The sequence below is a fragment of the Calidris pugnax genome, unplaced genomic scaffold (genome assembly GCF_001431845.1).
Source record: "Calidris pugnax isolate Ruff unplaced genomic scaffold, ASM143184v1 scaffold44, whole genome shotgun sequence".
Taxonomy (NCBI): domain Eukaryota; kingdom Metazoa; phylum Chordata; class Aves; order Charadriiformes; family Scolopacidae; genus Calidris; species Calidris pugnax.
In genome coordinates, this window is record NW_015094506.1 from 49,088,447 (window position 1) to 49,114,008 (window position 25,562).

The 25,562-nt window shown below is 37.9% G+C and overlaps 1 protein-coding gene across 1 annotated transcript in view; it reads right to left on the bottom strand.

Moving 5' to 3' along the window:
- Positions 1 to 25,562, bottom strand: part of PCLO (piccolo presynaptic cytomatrix protein) — a 385,413-nt gene that overhangs the window by 178,639 nt on the left and 181,212 nt on the right. The window contains exons 5-6 of the mRNA XM_014963376.1: positions 18,519 to 23,589; positions 16,127 to 18,141 (exon numbers count right to left, since the gene is read on the bottom strand). Of these exons, the coding sequence (XP_014818862.1) occupies positions 16,127 to 18,141; positions 18,519 to 23,589 (7,086 nt within the window). The remainder of the gene's footprint in view (positions 1 to 16,126; positions 18,142 to 18,518; positions 23,590 to 25,562) is intronic.

Here is a 25,562-nt window from a genome sequence, read left to right on the forward strand (position 1 = left end):
CACACATCCAAAGCTATTCTATGTATCGAACTCCTTCTGGGCTTTGAAGCAAATGGAGCCGACTATCATCGTCTGTCACTTCCCACCATTTACTTCATTGACTATTCTCAATATTTCCAGAACAACTCAGACAACTGGAAATTCTTCTCCATTAATAAAAAGTTTTTTATTTTCCTGAAAATATGTCCAGTAGGATCAGAAGTAAAGGAAAGAACAACCCATGCCTGTTTGTTTGGGGCTTTTTTGGTAAAAATATGGATGGGGAAAAACGTGTTTCAGGAGAATTGCTGTCTATTTTTTCAGTTTGCCAGCTGCCAGGGCCTCATTTTCACTTTCTCTCCAAAGGCAGCTGGTGAACTATCACTTTTTCCCCCCTCCCTTACACTATAAATCTTCATTCTTTTTTCCTGTGCAAACTTGAACTTCTCCAATGTAAAATTCAGATTTAAAGGATATTTTCTAATAGAACATTTCCAGTGGAACTAGCTATTTTAATCATTTAAATGAACAGCCTTCCTCCCTGTTCCCCACATTCCATCTGTTTGGGGCCTCCATTTTTCATAACAATCAGAGCTGAGAAAATATGGTTTAAAGAGAGTGCAAAAAAGCCTCTACATATTGGAAACAGTGGAATAATCAGTTCAGAGGGAAAAAATCATTCTAATATCTTCAAAGCATGACCCACAGCTCACTGAATTAACAGACTGTACCATTAACTTCAGAGAATTTAATATGAGTTATCTAGTTAATGTCTTCTACAACAATCCCTGAGATATAAGCCCAAGCATCTATGACTTTAAAAGTCAGTGGAAATACTCAGCTCTAAACTTAAGCCGTCATAATAGCTCACAAAGGGTTCAGTGGCAATGCTGATTTAAAGTATTTCCCTCTCTCCTACTAGCCCACACTTCTCCTTCTGCATCCTCGGTATACTAGAATAAGCTGGTAAACTGGAGCAGTCACAATTTTGCAGCTGAAACCAGTATGTAGATTAACGGGGGAGTAAGTCCAGTATTGCTAAGAAACAGTTAATGTGCATTATCTTCCATAAAGTGCAACATTAATGTAAGATTTCTAGTTCTTTAACTTCTTTAAAGCCTGTTTACATTTTTCTACTACTTTAGTTTTATCAAGAGCTGGACACCTCTCTGTTTTCACGGGCCCATGTCTCTTCTCCTTTTCTCATATTTAATTTAAATCTATCGTCTTTAGATGTTTCTTTTTGAGCTTGACCTTTGATGGCAGTTCTCTGTGCTTCTTTCCTGCTAACTTTCCCATCCTTGGTAGTTAAGGTGGGAATTTGGCTGACTGGAGTGACTATTAATGAACTAAGCCAGCAATCATGCTTTAAAGTAATGACTCCATAGTGAAAATACAGAAGTGACATGAACAAACAGAAAAAGGAGAAATGAATACAATTAGTAAATGACAGGAAAAAAGAATGAAGAGAAGAAGGACCAAAAAAATTGGAAGAATGGATGGAGAGATTACACAGGCTGAACAAAACAGGACCATGTGCATACCCAGTGTGAACTGTATGTGAATGACTCGGGAAGTAGTAAGAAATAAAACCAAAAGTGATCATTTTCTTCTTAATTTATTTTCTACCTTTTACTTAGCCTTCTATAATAAGCACACAAACAGGTAACCACAGAAGACTGAAAAAAACCCAACCCTGTTATCAATTTTATTATTTCCCTTTTCTTTCCTTCAGTTATACCTTAATCATTTATCTTAAATTCTATCTGCCTTAAAACACTGATATATTATTACAAAGTTAAATTGACAAAACGTATGATATCTTCTAACAAGCATTGCTCCCCTGTTCCCTGGATATGGTATTTATGGATTATAAACAACATTTTCTATTTTAACAGGATTTGAAAGACAGATCTTCATATGAACATGAAATTATTTGCTTAAATATACTATAAGCAGTCAATACTAAGTAGTAATGGAAAACATTAGTATTTCCTCAAGACCAAAGGTCATACACCTCAAGAAATCTTGAAGAATTTCTAAAACAAAGTAGAAATAGGATTAAAAACTATTCTAGCCCCACATTCACTCTTCTGCAAGAAAATCTATAGCTATTTTAATGCAGTCATTTTCTTAAATATTATTTTTTTAAAAATCTTCTAAAATATAGGAAAAGATTCCAACACTGAGATTCTAAAAATCATATTCAAATAAATTCCAAAATTAAAACAAATTAATGAGAGCCAAATTGAATTTGGGATGGTGCTGCAACTTAGAAGTGTTTTGGCAGTGCTCCATCATCATCCTTGAATTGTAGCTTTTTTTTTATTTTGTACAAAACCCGAAAATACCTTTTATTTCATATTTTTGAAGGAAATCCCTCATAGAAATGCTTTACAGAATACCCTCACTGGATTTGGGGGATCTTTATTTCCAAGCCCCTTTATCCATAACACGGGAATGAAAGTAGCATTTTCTGTTCTCTCAGTTAAAAATCTTGAATACATTTTTAATAGATTTTCTCTGTAATGATGACAGACACTTAGGAGTTAGTATCTCAGAATTTATATATCCCTTATGCATTATGCCTATAAACAGACACTAGTTTTTATTATGAAAGGATGGTTTCTCAAAACTTCAGTGCATTAAAAAAAAAATCTAGAAAAAAAGAAAGAGGGTTTAGAATAAAAGAAAAAAATCCAGCTATTTCCCAAATTACTCTAACCTAATTACTGGGTTTGGGAGCTTAATGGGGGGCATAGGCTAGTGTTTCCTGAACTGTTCTGTGTATTTCTTTATAAAGCTGCATAGGAAGTGCTTCAGGGAACATAATTTGCTTCTGAAATGAAGCAGTACAGCAGTCTGAGTGTCACTGCACTCGAGTTAATGAGAACAACAACACTAACTAGAAGAGCAGGACTCAGATGGGAGAGGTTACCACAGTCTTCCCATCCTGTTTTATATCCACCCAAAGCATTAAAAACCTTGGCTAGAGAGCTCATCGTAGGGCCAGGAAGATGGACATGGCTTGAAAAGAGTGGATGTTCTATGAAGAGAGGCTAAGGGAACTGGGCTTCTTGAACTTGAAAAAACAGGTAATTGCCATCTTCAGCTCTCAAATGCAGCACTACTAAAAAGCCAGACTCAGACTCTTCTAAGAGATGCACAGTGAAGGACAAAAGGCACAAATTGCAGAAGAATTAAGCATTCTTCACCACAAGAACAGTGAAGTCCCAGAACAGGATTCCCAGAGAGACGGTGAAATCTCCAGCCTTGGAGATTTTCAAAATTCAACTGGACAAGCCCTCTAGTCATCTGGCCTAACTTAGAATTTAGCCCAGCTCTGAGATGGAGTTGCGAATACATGACCTCCACATAACATTCCCTGTACTATATGTTGGTGATCCTTTTCTCAGTCGCTGTGATGCCTAAGGAGTTTAGCTAGTTAATATTTGCAAAAACATAACACAAGCATGAACATCCTGATGGATTTACTGCCAAGATGCTGTGGAAGGTGTGAAAGAGTAGGGACTGCAGTATTTATTTTTATTAAATAAAAGCTTCAATGTAGGCAAGAATGTTCCATAACTGCACTGTCACTGAGATGAAAAATACTGTTAGTCATGTTTGCAGAATACCCTCCAGAAAAGCCATTTGCCTTTTTATATATATTTTATAGATATATATAAAGTAAGAATGTTACTTTTATAACATTGTCAAAACTCTTTTGTTTTCTTTGATGAGCTCTTGGGCCAAACGATGGAAAACAAAAAAAAAAGAAAGAAAAAAAATGGGTGCCTTTGCCTGGGTTATGGTTCTCTCAGACAAGCAACGTTCAAACAGGCTTTAGAACATAAGGACTTGGAGCAGCCTACACTACTGCTGTCAAAAGAATGACTCGTACTGCCTAAAGAAATATCTGGAGGCATTACTATAAAACTCTCTATACTACTACATCACTGATCAAATGACAAACTCACAGATTCCTTTCCATTCCTCCTAGAAGGCCATGATATTTTGGCTGTGGATTATAACTTTGGTATCATAAAGGAAGTATCAATATCATGTGATTAACCCGGACAGTAACATTTCTGAAAAAGACAGTCATTGGTTCCAACTTTAACTCAGACAAGAAGTATAATTCTTTTCACTGTTACCCTCCTACTTCATATATATACACTGCAATAACACAACCATGAAGGAGGTTACAGAAAACACGCTCCATAAGTTTATGAAGTATATAGTATTTCTCAGCTACCTTATAATTTCCTGAGGCTTATGTCAGTGTGTTTTATTAATGCTATACAACAACTGAAAATAAACACTGAGTTTCAAATTAATCTTCTCTATAGTAGGCTTAAATTTTAGGGCGGTAAGTCTCATTCTGATTCTGCCTGTCCATCATCCTTCCTGACTATCTTTTCACCTCTGGTAACTTCTGGATGTCTAAATCAAGCAGTTACCCAGATTTAGAGAAACCAGAACTGTTCAACTTGTAATCTCACACACAATGTGGAAATCCCCAGCATTCAATCCTCCTCCAGGCCTTCTTCCATACTAGTTATTTAATTTCAAACCCTGCCTTTACTTTTAGTTAATGGTTAGCCCATTTAGCCTATTTGGCATTTATGATCCTACACCACGGAAAAGACTTGCCAGGCAGTGTAAGAGCACCAGCATGTTCAACGCTAGAGCTGGATTCGGCATTAGCAAACAGCTTGCAAAGTGAGTAAGGTGAGATAATAAAAGCTGTATTTTGATAGGAATCACTTTGATTGGATGAGAGAAGGTGTCAGAGAGAGACCGTCTGGGAAACAGAAGTAGGGTTTAGCAAGGAGATTAGAGAGAAGATCTGGACAGATGGAGAATGTGAACAGAAATTGAACCGAGATCCGAATTCAGTCGGTACAAAATGCAAGAAATTCTGGAGGAGGAGAGCCAAAAGGCAGGCTTCCTCTGTAGTCTCATATGGAGAGTTTCACAGAGATGTCTAAGCCATATCCTGTGACCACGTTTCAGACTTTCCCCTGTGTTTGGAGTTTCTAAATGGCTAACTGAAGCATCACAGCACTGAGCAAACTGGCTACTCTTAATTCCTGTCTCATATCTTCATTCTAAGTGCAGAGACTGGAAGCACTTACCATAGCATTACGGGTCCCACTCCCTGAGCTGGACATGGCAGCATGAAAATGACTTGAGTTTCCTAAAAAAGTTTACCAGTGTTCAACTCCTTCTTGGTAACAGAACTGGAAATTATTTGAAGAAATTGAACTGAGAAGATAAGCACAAAAGAAAAACTATCTTGGTCTCTCCAGGTCAGATTTCAAAACTGTTGACAGGGTATTTTCTGAAAGTCTGAATTGATGTCAACAAAGACAGTCTTGTTCTGTAAATAAAAGGTTTGTCTGCACAATGATGCCCACCTGTCAACAGCCATTCACTTTAAAAGCATGCTGGGAAAAACTGGAAACTATTGGTAAGAGGTCGGGTTTTTTTAAATCCTAACTGTAACTGCATCACAACTTTTGCTGTGCAGAACTGAGAAAAGGAAACTAGTACATAAGCCAATAATCCACTTTGTTTATGAGATAAAAAGCAGGAAATAAGAGCTCAGAAGGCTCAGAAGACAGGCTTTTTGATAGACCATGGGATTCATGTCACCAAAAGCAGTCTCAGTCATTTAGAATCAATTTGTAGTCAAGAGAAAAACTGGTAGGATTAATCATATTTTAAAGTACAAATATAAAACAAGTAGATGAACTCTTGTTCCCTTGGAATATTTCTGCCTGCACACTACAACAGGAACCTACAGTGACCAGGTCAGGTGTGATTTTACACCACCAATATCTAACATTAAACATTGTTTTTCCAGTCCTTCATACCTTAACTAGGTAGCCTGTGTCCTTGTGTCAGTCAAGGATGATGCTAGATCTTTAGGCTTCTGAAGAGAAATGTAAAGAGAGGTAACTAAAATGGGGGATAAATGCCACGTCAGCTAAGGGACAGAAGGAGCAAGACAGATGACATTTAGGCTATTTGATTATGGACCTATTTTCTTTGTCTCAGCTTCCCATCTTTTCAATGAAGACTGTATCACTGAGGCCATTCAGGTCTGAGTGGTTAGTTTACTTGAGCAGTCTGTGACAAATGATTTATCAATAGACACAGTAATGATGTGGACGACAATGTCTAAGAAAAGCCACGAATACTAAAGTAAGTTGCACTTAGTTTTAGAATTCAAGTTTTAAAGATAATGCTATTACTCACATTGCTCAAGATATTCTTGACTGGGAAGGTAAATCAAGCATATCATCATGCAAGCACTTTATGTTATTCCCAATAATCAGACATAACACAGTTTCACTAACATATATTGATTCTAAGGCATTTCTGCTATTGCAGTTATAAAATTTTTGTTCATATCTACTAAATATCCCAGGCCACAAACTGAGATAATCCATTTCCTGTCTCCACTGGATGTGAAGAGTGGTTAGTAACTCTCGTATTTACAATAATTTTTAACACTGAGAAAGACTGTTAATTTGTCCAGCTTTTGTCTTCCTTCTAGATTAACACAGCTAGATCTTTCAGCCTTTCAACCAATGTACTGTCTAAATATTTTATACTTGTTCTTTTGCTCAACTTTGAAGTTTTTCAGCCTCTCTAACTCTTAAGTGGTGCTGACTTAAACCGCATGTAATATTACAGCTGAAATCTCACCAACCAGAGTAGGGTAGAACAATTACAACACATATATTACACATCACAAGTTGTCAGCATTTCTGAAGAACACTGTTGCCTTTCATGCAAACACTTCATATTTTTAAGTCACATTAAGTCAGAACTTTTGCTACTATACTTGAACATTTCAATACTGCTATTGCCTAAACAGCTATATTTTTTTCCTGCAGTATGTGTATCATTACTGAATTTCATTTCGGAACATTGCTCTGAATTGCAATTCTGCTTTCCAAAGTAATTGTGTTTCCTATATTGATCTGCAAATGCTGTATGAGTGCTTTCTCCATACACTAAATTGCAATTTAATTATTAAAGAGTCAAGTCTATGACAAACCTTTGTTTGACCCACTTAAAACTGCCTTCCAGTTTGACAGTGACCAATTTGACCTAAGATACCTACTTCCAGCTGGCAAAAGGAAAGTAAACGTCCATTAAAAAATAGTAATTGCAAAAATGTTAGTTTATCAATAAATAATATGTGCTGGAGAAAGAATGTTAAAAAGTACAGTGGAAGGGACTATTTTTCTCAGCATTTTATACTAAAATTTGATTTTGCAGCATCAATATGTAAACCCATATGCCTACACCTAGTTTAATTTGTAACTGTAAATAGTTACTCATCGTAACAAATTATTTTTAATATGAAATCAGTGACTCAGAAAACCAATGCCTGAATAGAAGGATTTTGAGGATCAGAACCATGGTAAAGTTAGTTCTAATATAGGGAAACCTTATTAATTAAAAAAAGAAAAACAAAAACCAAACTGTTAAATTTTATTAGCCCACATCGCAATTTGAAACACTGATAGCATGAGAGAACCTGGCCTAGCCAGTATTTCTAGAGATAAGAAGTAAAAATTCAGACCTCTGGTAGATGATTTCTGAAGTTAATTCACTGATAAGTATTAAGCACACACATATAGCCAAAGATTACTGCCTACCTTCATTTCATCCTTTTTTTAACTTTTACTTTTTGAGGTGATCATATGGGGTACATCAAGCTCTGCAGATATTTTTTATATTTTTATTTAGGGAAAAATGTTGAGTTTTGAAATTTTCAGTAGTTCATATGCTAAAAATAAATTAGTCTTCAGGGACAAGTATGTCACTGGAGAAAGTATGTGCAGGTATCAGAATTTAATGGAGATGTAGCCCTTTAAACTCTAAGGAATTGATTGCACAAAATGATTATCTCAATACTGGAATAATCTGAACTGTTCCTAAAAAAAAAAAAACAAAACAAAAGCAAACCAAAACCAAAAAAAAGAGGAAGACTTTTGAATGCACCAATAAGTACATTCGATAAGTTAAAGGAACATCCTAGAGGCCTCATATGCAGAGGAAATGTAACCATTCACACAGTGGAAAGTGAAGAGGCGTACAGAACATCTTTTTACTGTTCTGAATATTTTGTTGTATTTAATTATATCTGATCATAAGTTTTGGATGTACTGCACTTCTGGGTTTTTTTTTAGTAATCTTCATATAGGACATATGAGCTATCATGGGTTTTTGCTAGTCTTGGATCACTTTCAAGCAACATTTAATCACATTTGGCTCATCAAGACAATATTTTACAAACTTAAAAATATTTTAATAAAATTATGGGAAAAAGTGTTGGAATCAAAGCTTGCATTTTGTTGGGATGAAGCTTGGACCACTTTGACAAGAACAAATGTTTTTTCTCTCGTTAGTGCACATTGCTACAGTTTGCAGAGCATTTTTCATGCATGCAAAGCAGATTCCTTCTGGAGAAAACTAAATAGGAAGCTCTGTCCCAAGTATATCTCAAATGTGCTCAAAACCCCAGTATGGAAAACCAGCCCAAATGAATGACTGGCTCCCTTTGGATAACACCATAGTACATTCACAGATACTTCAGCATCAGCTACCTTTATTCATCATTCTGCTTTTATTGTACCAAACGACTTGCTAACGAAGCACATACAGTGCTTCCTTTCTAGGGAAGATTTGATAGACACTGGTCTTCTGCTGCTTTTGGAGAACATACAATTATTTGCTCAGTATAACATGGTTTTCCTGTGCTTCACTCATAGCTGCTCAAAAAAGAGTAGACAGACTACAATGCCAGAAGCCAAACTTATCAGCAGAATATGTGAAAGAAACTCTCTTTTGAGTTCAGTCAGGCAATTGCACTAGTAGAAATATCACTCTCCTACTACTGATTCAGACTAACTACAGTAATCCATGGCTCGGTAAGAGATTGTCATGGTTTGGGCGGGGTTGGACAATGACACAACAACAGACACTCTCACCTACCTCTTGCTCTAAGAAGAGGAATAAGAGAGATAAATACACTTATGAGTTTAGATATAACCTAAACTACTTCAATATTAATATTGAATATTAATAATAAATTAATTAATAATTAATAATAAAATAAAAAGAAATAATGAAATAAATAGACATGTATATATATAAAACCAGATCAAGTTGCCAGGGAGGTGTCACCTGCAGATACTGGGAAAGTTCCAGACTGTACTCAACTGAGGAATTGGAACTGGATTCTGGAAGACTCAGATGGAGATCAAAGGTGGACAAACTGACAGAGTCCTCCCCATCAAAGAAGAACCAACCTGACCAATTTGATCTCTCAGCTTTTATGGGGATGACACAATGGGATGAAACAACCTATTGGTCAGTTTGGTTCACCTGACCTGTCCACCCTCCCCAGAAGGGCAAACCATTCATGGGGTAAACAACCAGGTCAGCTGACCCTGGTTGCCATGGCAACATGTATAAGCAAGAGCCTCTCTCCCTGACCAGAAAATTAGCTCTGCTTCACCTCACACCAGGACAGAGATGAAAGTCTGAGGCAAAACACTGCTGCAGTAGGCCAGAACTTGCCGGTTGGTATCTGCCCTTCTGTCATTCTTCCATGCCTGCTTGGTTCTGCTGTATACATTTATATGCTGTATTTATTACTTTAAAGCAGGGAAGATGATACTAGCTTCTCTCCACACCTGAAACTCAAAGTACTCCTAAAATGGCTAACCAAGTCAGCTGGAAATGGGTGGAAAGATATTATTGTACCTTCATTCTTCTTTGTCTTTTATGGAAGATAAAAGAGTGAGGAATGGGATTTGTGGCCAGGGGCGTTTTTAAAACGTGTATATGAAAGCTGCCTTAAAAGGAAGGTGACAGCAGGCAAGAAAAGGCACAAGTGACAGAAAACCTAGGCTCTTTATCATCTGCCATAAATCTCTTGCTCTATAAAAGATTGTTATAGATCCCCCTTCAAAGCAAAAGAGTGAATACCATAATATTTTTCTATTATGCATGAATGTCCCTTGGTTGAATAAAGAAGGTGTGAAATCAACTAATTGAAAAGCAAGACAGACTCACCCAGTTAAATGTACTTTAGAAAATAATGTTTATATGATATGTTGACCAAATGTGGGGTAGTCTTTCTGTTTTGAAGATCTGACAGATGGGAAAAAGATACCTCATTTGAGTCACATAAATGTTGTTCCAAAGGATTTCAAATACTGCACAGGAAGCAGTAGCTTTAAATGTTGACAGGACTCTAAAATTGTAAATACCAGACCATCAGTGGAAAGAGTACTCTTAAATTTAGCTAAAACCACATAGTTAAATAAGAAGATAGGTAAGTCCTATTTTACTATTTACACAAGAATAAGATTGTCTAGAACTGTTTCTAGATGTGAGTGAGATCGTCATTTCAACTCAGTTTCAAGTAAATTTGTTTGAAACACACAAAAAAGTGTGTGATTTGATATCAAGCACAAAAGGAACTCACTGAGCACATCCACACCTTCTCTGGATAGCTGGCCTGAATTAAATCTCAAAATAGGATCTCATGTCCACAAGCAATGAACCAGCCTCATTTGCAGTGGCAGGGGACTCTTTAGGGATGCAGGAACCTGTGTGCCTAATCAGACCTGTTGACTTAACCTATTGCTAATTGTGTTGACATACTGTCAGGCAGATCCAGATAAGCAGTTCACAAATTGCATGCAAACCATATGAACTATGCAAATCAGGCTGCTCCCAGACCGTTCTTTAAGACTGGTGTATGTATGGCCAAAATGCAGAGCCAGTTGTCACCAGTGCCTGAAGAAGAGTTTAATTAAACCCCAGCTCACAGATGTCACTTAGAGGCAAAGGAAAAAACACCTTTGCACTTTATTATCTAGGTTGCTCTAACATGCTACAAAGATGGTTCCTCACTCAGCACCCAGCTATACCTGAACCCAAATAGCAGCTGTTCCTGCAAGAGATAATAGCTTCTTTTTATTGAAATGTAACATTTACAGAAAACAAAATGTTATCCCTTTTTTCCAGACTGCATCATGATACTAAAATGGAAAATTAAAGTCACTGAATTAAGCCCTTTGCAGTCACAGCCATGTGACCACTTAACCTCTCAGCCCACAAAACACTTCTGAATATTTTATAGTAACTATAAGAGCTAAAACAAAGTACCACCTCAACTCCTTTTAGCTGGAATTAAGCCCAGATAACAAGAAACCAAGGGAAACATCAATGTCCTGTGCTCCAACAACAGCAGAAATCTATTACCTGAGATTCTGGCATGACACTAAGAAATGAACTTACTCCCTGCTTCTGAGGAAGATAAACAAACAGAAACACCCAACCTCGAACCATGTAATTATCCTAGCTCTTTGTCTCTGTTCATTACCCAAGCAGAACATTCCTTGCTAAAACACAAATCTGGTGATCAGCTTAGTCCTGAATAAGCAAACAAAACATCATGGATACAATATATGGAAGGTTGTAATTCTACGGGGAGCAACTACCCTGTTTCCCCTCTTCAGTGCTCAGATGTACAGGACATCTGACACAGCAAAGGACAGCCCAAATGACTGAAGTCCTAACCTTCAGTTTTAAAGCTGAAAACTTTAGAATACCATGGAAGATAAAATACAGAATAATGCACTTTGTTTTAATTACTTTTAAATTTATGCCATTTAAAGAAATTTACTCTTTTAAAATCAGTATAAAATCAATTCTGCTTTTACTACAGCAATAGATAAGGTCCTGCAATTCTTACCTAAATAAAGACACAATCTTTGGGATTTTGCTTGAAATCATTATCTTTGTTACTATAGTATAGAGATTTGAATTATGTTTACCTTACAAGTACGGCAACTTGCATTAGATAAAAAAATCAAGAAAAGTCTCTGTTAACTCTCTTAATAAACAGATTGATAGAATTTGTTCTAAGTGTTGAAGCTTAAATGTACAATTTCTACCCTAAAGCTGACAGGCTGTTGACAGATGTGTCTTTGCATTAGTTTCATGAATACAAACACTTCTGCTGAGTCTTTATGCACTGCTTAGCTGTGGATGTTGTATGTGTGTGACAGTTCATACACAAGATCTTCTGCAATTTGCTTCAATTTAGTTGAGCAGGCATTTTGCATCCAAAGGCTAAAGGAAGACAACTTCCATCTTTCATTACACATAAGCAATGTGTACAAGTGCCAAAGTTGACTGACTGGCGTGTGACTTGATTCTGCGGTGCTATTTCTTTATTAAACTAGACATGTACTCACAATTTTTTGTCGCTGCTGAATGGACTAATGTCAATCTTCACTTCCAAATTCTACTAACACTTCCTGGTGCCCATATTGAAACCACTGCTATGGCTTTGCACTCCATGGAATCCTACCACGCTGGGCTGCAGGGCACTCTATCAAAGTCAGTGCTGGGGACCTCATGGCCGCTGGGAGCTCAAGTGGCACAAAATTCACAAAACAGGAAAATCATGTATCTTTGCAAAGTATCAATTCCAGATGAGTGGCTTCCACATCTTTTTTTTCAGTTCTGCCAACCTGTAGCTCACAATTTTACCTTGACATAGCTACACTTGATTACTGCTATACATCACAGAAACGTACAGCACATAAGAACTACCAAAGGTAACATAATGGAAAGCAATTACTTTAGACTAATAGGAAGCTTCCACCTATGTTCATTCAAGTGTTCATATAGAGGTAATGACTACGATAGACAGTAAATGAAAATGCAATGTAAACATATAACTTGCTATCTGAAAATTAAATGTGCCATCACTGGAAGCATTATTATCTGGATATTTACTATGTGATTAGCTACCAGGTTACTTTTCAGCCTTTCACTTATGCTAGATTAGATAAAACATTGTAATAATTTCCTATAAAAGGTGCATTAAAGAATAAAATTATATTTAAAGCAGCAGTTCTAAAACATAAAGATGATTTAATCATCTTAGTCATAGACTCTATAATCTTTTTTCTTGAAATGTTGTAATAAATAATAAATATATTTTTCAATGGAAGAATTACATGAATGATAAAAGTGCATTGCCTGAAGGACAAGGTATATTTTCATTGTAATCCTTAGAGGGAGACCAATTTTATTCTTACCCTTTTAGTCCCAATGATTGCATAAGAATCAACTTTTTTGATAAACTGTCATAAAAAGAAGTCTGTGAAACATATGAACACATGAACACCCTTTTCATTGGCAATGTTTATGAATGCAGTCAAAGACATAACCCTGAAACAAGAACTATTAAAAAAGCGATGGGATAGTCATCCATGCAAAAAATATTCATATACACACTCCATTTGCCTAAGGTAGTGAAAGATCAATCTTTCATTTCCACTTTATTCTTTTATGTTCAGCTCCAGTAAATTTTCTTTTCCAGAGTGAGCTGTTTCACAAGTTTTTCTGCACTGAACTTCATTGTTTTGAATGACATAACTGATTCCTTCCACTTTTCCCTTTTTATAACTAGGCAATTAGGAACTCTCCAGTCAGGAGGCACAGAAGTGTACACAGAAAATTAGCAGACATGGGCTTCAGCTTCTGTGGTTTCTGTACAAACAAAGAATGAAAAAATAGTCCCAGTGCCAAAAATATTTTAAAGTTGAGGAAACATCTTACTTTCACATTTAGCAGGATAATGCAAAAGCGATCCTGCATTTAAACTCAAGTCTAACAACAACATATTGCTGTAACAACACAGTTCTACAGCTGAAAAAGTGTCAGCAAGGCGTATACTTTCTCAGCAGTGACACTGTGTGTCAGGAAGAACAAAAAGTACAAAAGAAGAAATCACTGTCTACTCTTTCCTGTGCTTCTAAGAAGTTACAATACTAAAACCAGGTTCTCAGCTGGTATAAACAAACGTGGAGATACTGGAGAGAATACTGTAAGTCTCATGGAAACTAGGAGATCATTTAGGTCTTACACCTCAGATCCCTCCTTCCCAACATGACTGAGTAATTGAGATCTGAAACTGCAGAAGCAATTTATGTCCGTATTTCCAGATGCTGATGAGGTCATTAGATTTCTTTCTGTGTCAATCTAAATATTTTCTTTTTTGTCATATATCTCTTTTCCTCCTATAAATTTCATGTACCTGATCCCAGCCTAAGATAACTGAACCTCAGATTAACAAACTTAATTAACAGAACTCTATCAGAAAGAGAGGGTGTAACAGGCTTAATACGTAACATAACATCAGAGCTGAAAGCAGCCATGATAATTATGGGAGCTTCACAGAGCAGCTTCCTTGCCACATGCCGCATGACACAGTTAGTGCAGTCCATTTCACATCCATGGAAGTATTTTACTTTCCTTGCACTTGTATATTTGCACCCTATGTTCCATAAAAAATGTCCACCTCATTTGTTTAGACTGTAAGTACTTTCAGACATGGGCTGTTTGTTCCTCAATGTTTACATGCTAATAAGAACAATATAGCTGATTACTGATATAGCTGATTTGGGCTCAAGGCAAAATGGTAATAAACACATGGGTAAAAAATAAACAATGATGTACAAGCCCTTTGTTTCCATATCTCATTAATGAATACTGTATGTGTTCAAACTCTACTGTAAAATCCTTTAAAAATCAGCTGTTTATAGAATTTATCATCCATTTTACAAAGTATACAATCCATATAAAAATATGTGTATCTATGAAATAAGTGAACTGAATAATTTGTCCTCTGTAATAGTTTCACTACACTAACAGTTACTTTAAAATATTATACCTAGTCTGCAATATCTAGTAGAACCCAACACTTTTTAACTCATGAGCAATGTTCTTCAAGATGCTGTTTGAAACCCTCTAAGTGAAACCATAGTGCTCATGCTACAGCTGCCCCCACTGTGCTAATCCTGAATTAAAGAATGATGTTGATATGGAGGACCAATGCTATGACTATAGTTTTCCCTTCAAACTTCCAAGTACTATTTTCCAAGCAGTAACAGTGTAGGAAGCATTTAACATCCGTACAAATATGTAAAGCTGCAGAAACTGCTTACAGTGGGAGCCTGGGAGGGTATAATCAGATAATCCTGCATTTGAAAGTCACCACAAATTACCAAACGTAAGAGAACAAAACTTGTTTTTTTCTAAGCAGGCTGTACTAATCACTCATGTATTCACAGACAACAACATAAAAGATAAAAGCTGCTGAAAAACTCAAATGGCAACTCTTCTAAAGCTCTCACAAACAAGACACTGACCCTGCAACTGACAGAAGGGATGGACTAGGACAAAAGGACAGTAAAGAACATGTTAAATTATGAAGGTGGTTTTTTTTTTTTGCCAAGACTTCTTCCTCTTACTCCTAATTAAAAGACTGATTCCCAAATCAGGAAATACTACTTCTCAAGGAACAAGAATACTGCAGAAATGAAAAACTTTAATCTTGATAATGTCAGCCTTATTCAAAATTGCCTCTTCTGACCCCATAAGAAACAGCCCTCAAGACTCGCATAACTTCTTGATAATCCTCCTTATCTAAAATAAACAAACTAACAATGAATTTGTAATATGAGACCTTTTGGTCTGGGAGAGATAAAAGATACACACATTGGGACAAAAGAGTACCCACAGAATTACAAATGGCCAAGAAACCTCACCAGGGTCAAAAAGGACATCTAGCTAAGGTAATTATAAATCTGGTGTGAGCTGCCTTTCAGAAGGCACATGCAGTAATTTCAAGGTAAATGCACTACAGACCATGCCACAAGATCTGGATGTTGTATGATTGGACAGAAAATGCTTTTAATTTTCTGAAGAACTGGCAGTAACCATGTTATTGGAAATTAATTGCCATGTAAAACATAAAGTGCCTTCAAAATTCTGAGCAAGAATTTGTTGTATTTTTTTCTGAATCTTAGTAGGACTGTAATATGAATTTCTCTATTTCCTGGCAAAAGCAATAAAGCAAATCATCATTGCTTTAGACAGCAGACATTCCTTGGGACTTTTCAGCAAGTTGCAAAAGAAGACTACATACACAGGTACTGCAAATGAGTGTGTCAGCCCTCATGTTCTACTGGTAGTGGCAGAATTACATATTTAAAAAAAAAAAAAAAAGAAAGCAAATACTTCTTACCATGAAACCCTCAGTGTACTGAAACTGAGCTCTGGAACTGTCTTCTGCTGTGGGACTCAGGGGCTTAGGATCAGACATAGAGCGTTGCATCATCTTTGCCGCCTTTGGGCTTGATGGAGGAACCTTGCCAATGTCAGCATGCAGCATCTTCTGAGGGCTGATGTCATCAGTGATGGGTTTTTCATAGGGTACAAATGCTGACTCTATAACTTTGCTTGGTGAAACAGGTGAAATGGGTGAATAGAGAACTTTGGGAGATTTGGGAGGGGAAGGGACTACCTGCAATGTGGAGTCTGGACGAAGGTGGGATGAGTATCCTATCTCTAATGGTGTTGGGCGTTTTTTATCTTTCTGGGGAGATGAAGCTGACAGATATTGGGGACTTTGACTATCTGACTCTGTCTCTGTTTGACACCCTAAACTTTCTCCTTTATATGTCTTTTCTGGAGCTGAAATGTGCTTTATGATTTCAACCTTAGCATCCAATCGGGCCCTGATTGAAGGTGTTCTTATTGTTCCTACAGGTTCTGTTTGTACTGAAATCTCTGCCACTGTCTGAACTGCAATACTAGATACTTTGGAGAATTGTTTAGCTTTGTCTGCCTCAGTGGTACTCTCACTGTATTTCCCTACACGAGGCTTCCTTCTGGATCTGCTAGAAAGATCCCATTCATCTTGATCTTCATCATCTGTCTGAACACTGGTATCAACACTCTTCTTAGTTCTCCGTCTCCTGTTTGTGTAACCTCTGTCTGCTCCGTCTTCATCATCAGTTTGCACTCCACTGTCCACAATCTTTTTGAAGCACCGGGGCTCTTCTTCCAGGGTCTCCTCAAGCTCCTCGTATGGACCACGTAGTTTTGGCATAGAACTTCTCTTTTTCAATTGTTTCTCTTCTCTAACATCAATATCTTTAAGAGACATTTCTGAAACAGAGCTTAGGATACCAGACCTTGGTATGTATTGGGTAATGCCATCAGACTGAACTGTATACCATGTTTGGCTTTGTGGAATTTCAATACCCAGCACTCCTGAAGCTGTAGTGGTTGCATCATCAGCAGGCCAAAACTGGCCATTTTCTGCAGTTGCATACTGTCCTTCCAAAAGTGTTTGATCTGTGGTAGTTTGTGGTGAGCCAGTTCCTGAAGGGTCATAGCCGTACTGATATATTTGACGAATTTTTTGCTCCTCTAACTGTTGGTGGAGCTGCTGTTGAAGTTGTTGGAATTGTTCAAGCTGCAACTGCTGCTGGGCTAATGTCTCTTGCCTCATCATAAACTGAGCTTGTCGTTCCTCCTCTTGCTGAAATAAGAGATGATGTTTCATGGATTGCAACTCCTCAAGCTTTTTTTGCACCATAAACTTTTCTTGTTCCCTAAACCTTTGAATTTCCTGACGTTCCCATTCCAGCTCTTCTGCAAAGCGTTGTTGCTTAATTTTCTCAAGCTCAAGAAGTTCGCGCTCCAAATCAAGCTGCTGCTGTTTGCCTTCTTCAGGGGCAATGAGAAGGGCAACCTCATCTTCAATTACATCTGTATAAACTTCAGATGCTGTAGTTAAAGCAGGTATTAAGTTGGTTGGCTCAGTGGTAATAGTTTCTAAAGTTAGAGGTGGTAACCCTGTCTCCATATCAATGGCAGTAATTGCACTGTCCTTTTCAGCTGCCATCGTTGTCAAGAAACTGTATGATCTTGGGAGTGGTTGATTCTGTTGCAAAGTTGATAAAGAGGGCACTGAGTCAATTGTTTGGAGAGTAGGTAAATCTCTGACAGTCGTACTGAAAATAGAACCAGGTTGTGTAGTGATGGCAAATGTGGATGGGATTGGAGTCGCTACTGAAGAATAAACAACACCATTGGATGATCTTAAAACACTTCCAACACCAAACTGGGAACCCAGAGATGATACCATTCTTGCTTGGGAATACTGTGGTGTACTGAGCCCGATGCCAGAAATCACCTGCCGAGTCTCTGGATAAGGACCAGTGGTCTTGCTTGAGTAATCCATAACCTCACCTGAAATTACAGGGCAAAGTTACAGTCCAGTCCCACAACAGAATGCTGCTTTGCGGATTCTGAAAGTCATCCCATCTTGATGAATTAAATGGGAGGGGGAAACTGCATGCAAATCTTCAGGTTAATGATCTACTTTAGATGTGAAGGAAACAGCATTTCTGAACATGCAGGCACATGCAGGCACCTCTGTGCAAAACACATATGTAAAATGAAGAAATGAAAAACACGTGTAATCCAGAATAATTTGTCACACTGTCCAAAAGAAAACAAAACAACAGAAGGAGGGGAAAAATAATAAAAAAAAAATCATCCTGAAATGAGGTGAGGAACATCAAAATTATATTTCAAAGAAAGATCTGCGGCTGTGTCATACTGACCTGTAGTAACTCTTCCAGAGGTAAGATCTACTGCTGCATCAGTTGCCCCAACTCGATAATCAAAACTATTCTTGCTTTTGTATGCAAACAGTCCAGCTTCTGATAAATTTGTGTCAGACATAGATGGTTTCATACCTCCCATTCCACGGTAGCCATATGACCCTGGACGATCATACTGATAATGATCATCTCTGTAACCAAAGCGATCTTCAGGAAGCGTAGTTGGCGGCTGCTGTGCTGTACAGCTCCTGCCAAATGGCAATTTATAAACCATATCACAGCAGACAGCTCTTCTTCCTGCAGTCAGATCCACAGGCTTTTCATCATCTTCTATTACTGTTGTTATGACACCTGAAGTCGTTTCATCCATTGTCACTACTGTTCTGTGAGATTTTGTAGTGCTAAGGTCAACTGCTCCGCTCTCCATTGGCTCCTGAGAAGCTGAGAGATCAGTCCAACCATTTGTAACACCAACAGGTGGTACAGTAACAGGCTTTGTAGTAGCCCATGTCACTGCATGTGCTGAAGTACCTAGGGACAAATTTATTGGCACTTCATCTCTACTTGCAGAGAATGCCTGGCTGCCTGTTAGTCTGTATGCAGGCTCAAAATGTTTTGATGTTGTCAGCTGAAGTGGCGTTGTCATCGCATGTCCCAGATCCACAAGGCTGTCCGTACTGGCGGAGTAGCTTACAGTGGCGGTGCAGGTCATTACAGTTACTGTCTCAGTGACTACAGACAAAGAAGGATCTGCGACACATGCAGTGCTAAGATTAATTATAGCCGGCTGGACAGTACTTACTGGCCGCCCACATTTATCACTTGCTGGCACTTGCCTTCTCATGTCCATGGAAACAGCAGACAGATCCATACAGCTGTCTTTCATTTCAATGTCCATCTTAGTTAAAGTGCGAAGATCTATGACATCACCCAAAGGATGGAATCTTCCATTCTCTCTATACCTGGGTTGTTCTACTACATGTACTGGCTCTGGAGGTATAGTAATAGCAACACTACCTAAACCAAACCCAGGCACTGGGCCCTTAACCACAGAAACTGTGGTCTTGGTTACCTCTGTTGTTACTACTTCTGATTTTGAACTAGGTATTTTTTCAAAAGTTGATTGTGTTGTGGCAGGAATAGCTGGCAAAGCACCTGAAATGTACATACTCTGATCTGCCATACTTTGAATTTCCATAGTTTTCATGGGTGGAGTAAAAATTGGTTGCACAGGCTGGGGAATCGGCTCTTTAGAGGGTGCTTCTAAAGGCCAGCTGGTAACAGCCTGACTAGTTATAGCTTCTGTGGGAGTTCCCGGCTCAGATGGCAATGTGATGACAACATAGGTTTCCTGTGAAGGTTTGGTCAACCTTGGTGAAGATTTGTTAGAGTGTGGAGACAAAGGGGAAGTAGGAGATGCTATTTTGTATTCAGCTGCAGAGACCAAATTCAGAGTCATACTTGAAGTCAATGACAAACCTACTGGTTTGGGCTGTGTTTCTGCTGGCTTATGAACAGTTATTGGGAGCGGAGGAACTGCTGGTTTAGGAGCAATTGGGGGTTTAGTTACTTCAGCAGGCCTGTGACTGAAAACAAGCCCTGCTGGAATGGAGGATGGTTTGGGTGGTACAGGAGGTGGTGTTGGGGTGTATGTTTTTGTGATTGGTACCACATGATTCTTTAATGCAGCTGTGGAATCAAGTGTTGGAACAGTTGTGGCTGAAGGTACCACTGTGGGAGCTGTTGCTGCTGGAGTCTTAATCTGTGACTTCTTTTTGGGATAAATAGCTGGCTTGGGTAAAATAGGTGGAGGTAATGGTGGTGGAGGAGGTGGTGGAGGAGGAGGAGGAGGCGGGGGTGGAGAAGGTTGTGCAGGAGAATCCAAAGAAGAGCTTCTAAAAAGCGAAAATACTTTGGATGTTACAGCAGGAGCTGAGGAAGGCACAGAGACCATGCTGGTCTTACTTACAACACTGGGAGTAGGTACAGAAGATGTTTCTGATGCAGGCTCTGTAACTGGTACTGAAGCTATACATACAGGTGTTTGCTCAGATGTAGCACTAGTCAAATTAATCCTTTTCATATCAAAACCCAATTCTTTTTGAGAGTCTTCATGATGAATTTTGACAATGTCAGCCTCTACTGTACTTCTCATTTTTCTAGCTGCCTCCTTCTCTGCTTTGGAGGTATCAAAGGTAATGGTATCAGCTGCATATTGCTTGGTTTCTATAACTGTAGTTGCCAATACTGAAGGTGCAGCTTCAGGTAAACAAACTGCAGCTTGATCCATGCTTTCCATATCTGATTCTATAGATGGCTTTTTAGTGGCTTCAGCAATGGATTCATAAGGCATACTCACTTCAGAGTACTCTTTTGTAGATGTTAAGGGAACTTGGGGTATGATTCTGACACCTTCAGAATCTGCTAGTTTACTTACAGCGTCTGCTGTATCTACATAACCTGTGGTTGCACTATCTATAGGTGATGAGCTATCTGTGGTACAAACCGAAGATGTAGATGATGTTAAAGAAGCTGTATCAGAAGGTAAAACTGATGCAGCACCTTCCAGTGTCTCAGAGTACGTTAACATTGATGTTTCTTGAGAAATTATTTCTTGAATTTCTCTGGCATAATCTGTTAAGTATTCATCTTCAATTTCCTCTGCTGTAAAATGCTGTGTTATTTTAACATCTGGAATAGAAAGGGCTGTGCTACTGACAGGTGATACATCTGAGATTGCAGAAGTAGTGCTTGATGTTAGAGACGTACTATCCCCTATTTCTCCAACACTAGATACCTTCGTATCAGATGTGGGAATGAAATCTGAAGTTGGTTGTGTTGGACTGGACCCAGGGGTTAGCTGCATTCTTTGTCTTTTCATAAGCTCTTCATAAGCAGCTTCTGCATCTAACAACTGCTTTTCCTCAGTGGTGGAAGTTACTGTGCTGTCTAATACAACTATTTCATGACTTTCTGGGATAATGTAAGAACTAGAAACAATATCTTCTTGAGGCACAATAGAATGTAAAGTCTCAACACTGTAGTAGTCTTTCTGTAGATCAGTAATTTTCTGTGGTTCATCATAGATCTGTTCTGAAGCCCTTATTTTTTTATCTTTTCCTCTCTGTTGTATATATTCACTGCTCTCATCTTGTCTCATTACAAGACTAGTATCAACAGTTCCATTGTAAGTATCCTCCACTAAAGATTCATAGATATAATCCTCTATTAGCATTCCACCATATAAAGATTCTTTTTCAAATACTTCATCTTTTTCATTTGCAATTTGAAATGGCTTGGACTTATGGGTCTTATGCATCATCTCCTCATATACCTCTTCGGCACTTTTCAATGCCTTTTGACCACTTTCTTCTTTTGGGAGTCCAATCGATTGTTCATCTGTTGGTGAGTATAGAGAGACAGCTGTAGGCAATTTGTAAACTTTTTGTACTTCTATTATTTTTTCTGGGCTGATTTCAAATCCTTCAGGATCTGACTCAATACTAGGTGAATATTCAGAACAGGAAGATCTGTGCAGCTCTTCCATTTCTGCTGCCTGTCGTAATTCTTCTGTTGGAGATGCGTCTTCAATAGGAGAGAGATTACTTGGTGGAGTCTTTGGACGTTCTCTTCTTCTCTGAGCTCTAAGTTCATCCTTGTCCTTTTTAGATTTTTTGCTAGAACTTTTTCTTTGTTGCTGTTCTATTTCACGCTGTTTCTCCTGTTCCTTTAGCAGTTCTTCCTCTTCCCGTAGTTCTTCTTCTTCTGAAGAATCTTCAATAGTTGGAAGAAGAGGACCATGTGACCGATGCCTGGCTTTGCGCTGTTGTTTGCTCTCCCCTCCCAGTTTTTTGTGACTAGGACTGCTGTCACTATCTTCATCAAGTGATGACACGGAAGTAGGAGACGTGCCTGGTGTGAAACTAGAAGCATGCAAACTAGAAGACCCTTCTCCTCTAGATCTATCTTCTGGTGAATCTGTAAGACTCTCCATCTCTAGCTCAGGCTCTTCATCAAAATATAAAATACCTTTCTGTTGTTCAGATGCTTCAGAGTATTTGTTTGTTACTGTACTATTTAATTCTATTGTTTTGAAACGTCGAAGGCCTCCGCCTCCAGTTACTCCAAGTTCTTCACTGTCTTGACTTTTAGTTTCCCTGTATTTTGGCTCTGGGCTTTCATCAAAAGTCTCATCATCGTCATCATGCCATGAATGTCGTCTTCCTGCATCCTCATCGTAGCCTGCACTACTTTTCCGTGCCATTCTTCTGTGTTTTCCAGCTGTCCCTTTGGCTTTGCTTTTCACTTCATCTTTCTTTTGGCTTTCAGTTACACTGATCTCTTTGAGTTGATTTCTTATGAATTCATCATCTTCAGAACCTGAGGCATCTTCATCAGCACTCATCTCTATAATCTGTTTTCTAATGAAGTCTTCCTCATCACCTGATCCCTGACTGTCATCACGTTTGTACTCATCACTGCTTGAAGAACCAACACTAGCTCTTCTTTTTCTCCTTGGGACAGGTGAGTTTTCACTCTCGCTGCTGTCTTCCACTGAATCGTAGCGTTGTCTTCTTGCTGATATGTCACTTCCTTCCTCTTCTTCCTTGTAGTCTGCCCGGGAGGAAACACTTCCTTTGCCATCTTCTACAGTGGTTCCTTTACCTTCCTGAATAGCTTCCAAGTCTTCCTCATCTGAACTGTAAGATTCTGGAGTGACTGGCAAAGGCTTCGTTTTATGTTGATCCTTTGTCTGTTCACCGTGTGTTACATAAAGTTCTTTGCTTTTCACAGATTTTTCATCAGCAAGTGTACTTGCTTGAGCTTCCAAAATAGACAGTACAGTACTTTCCAATTTAGCTAGATCTGAGGGGCTTGGTGGACTTTCTTGTGAAATAGTGTCTTTTTTACTAGATTCTTTGGGTAAATCCTTTTCATCACTGGGGATATGACTTGGAATTTCACCAAGTGAACTTGATATCCCATCAGAAGAATACCCGGTGTCACTCAGACCTTGTGGACTTTTCTGTTGCTGAGAGCTTGATGTGTCTGACTTGTCATCCTCCTTTTCCTAAAAAAATAAATACATACGCGTGTGTATATATTTATATATAAATTCTTAATGTCTCCAGGCAATTAAATACATGTGATTTTTTTTTCTAAGAGGTGAGTTAATGTCTCAGGTGAAAAATTATGATGCCAAGAAGAATTATATTAATGCATAGATAGAACCATAGAAGACTGAACACTAATTTTATTATTAAAACCTATTAAAATAATACGTAATGTAACTCAAATTTTGGGGCTTTGCATTGAGTCTAACTGTGCTTTCCATGGCTGTCTGTTAGTTGTAAGATGATCTATTTTTCAATATAAACAAATGCTGCACTTAATTATTTTCAGAGCACTTACTAATGATAATCTATTGTTTAGTCACATATGCATGGGACAAGTTGTTTGGAGTTTAATTTAAATAAACCTTTTAATTACCTGTGTTTAAAAACCACCTAAATAGTTCTAGACACAAAGTAATATATCTTGCCAAATGTCAGCTGGCAGTATTTCTGGGGTCTGCTCCTTTCTTTAGCCACTTAATCTTTTATAATTGTCTATCACTATGTCAATCTTCTCAACTTTTGGACCTATGGTTCCATTTTGTTGATTTAAGTGATACACATTATAATAAGCAACAGAACACATAAAGTATCAATGCATGATGGTGAGACACTGGCACAGGCTGCCCAGAGAAGCTGTGGATGCTCCGTCCCTGAAGGTGTTCAAGGCCAGGCTGGAGGGGACTTTGAGCAATATGGTCTAGTGGGAGGTGTCCCTGCCCATGGCAGGGGGGTTGGAACTTGATGATCTTTAAGGTCCCTTCCAACCCATTCTATGATTTTATGATTCTATGATTCAATGCAATTTGGAACGTTCCCATATCTGCAGTTTGGCACTGTACAAACATTTTCTAAGTACCTCATTAAAAAGAAATTTGTCAGTAAATTTGTAATGCAGAGGTAGGTAAAGCTGCTGGGCGGAAAGTGTAATTGCAGAGAGGAAAGCACGATGGTCAGCTATCAATCAAAGGAAATGAGGAAGCAATCAAGGCAGGCATACCTGACTGAGCATCATAACCAATGTTTTCCTTTCCATCTGTAATTAAACACCCTTATTCATTCTCCTAACATTCTGAATGAAAAGCACCTCTATCTCCTTTAGATAACAAAAACACCAAGAACATCCTACAACAAGTACTTGCACAACGAATTTTCCCTCCTGCTTCTCTCAGCTGTGAAACGCTCTGTACTGACAAAGTATTGCACCCTTTCACTAACAAAACAACTCACTCTCCGGCAGGTCATCTTAGCTGACAATCCTACAAAGTGTCGCCACTTCCACTAGAAACTTGAGAACAGGCATCCCAAAGTCTCCTGACTGTAATAATATAATGTGATCTTCATATTTGTTGTGACTCTAAATAATACAAATAGGTACAACTTGGCTAATCTAAGTCAATGGTTTCTGAAGTACAGCCAACCAATTATTTAAAGCTTTAATTTATCAACTTCCTTGGCAATATCCGGAGTTAAAAAGATTCTCTGGAATAAATACATTAAGAAAATGATGGCAATGTAATTATAATTTAAAGATATATTTACATCCACATTAAGTTGCTATCAATTACAAGTACTTTCAAATATTTATTCACACTCAACTTATATTTAATGCCAAAATATCATAAACCAAATACTTGTAATTGTCAGTTATTCTATTTTTAATATTTTTAAATTATTTAATTTACATGTAAAGTATTTGTTCTTTCCTATAGACCTATCGCTGTGCACATAATCCTACATTAAAACACTAGTATTAATATCACTATTATATTAATCTACTAATTAATATTTATTAAATAATCTCCATTTCACAGGAGTGATTTATTATATGCTTTACAAAATCAGATACTACCTTGAATATATATTACATCTGTTCTTAGCTATATTGTTCCCAATTTGGATCATAATAACTCCAAATATCTGATATCAG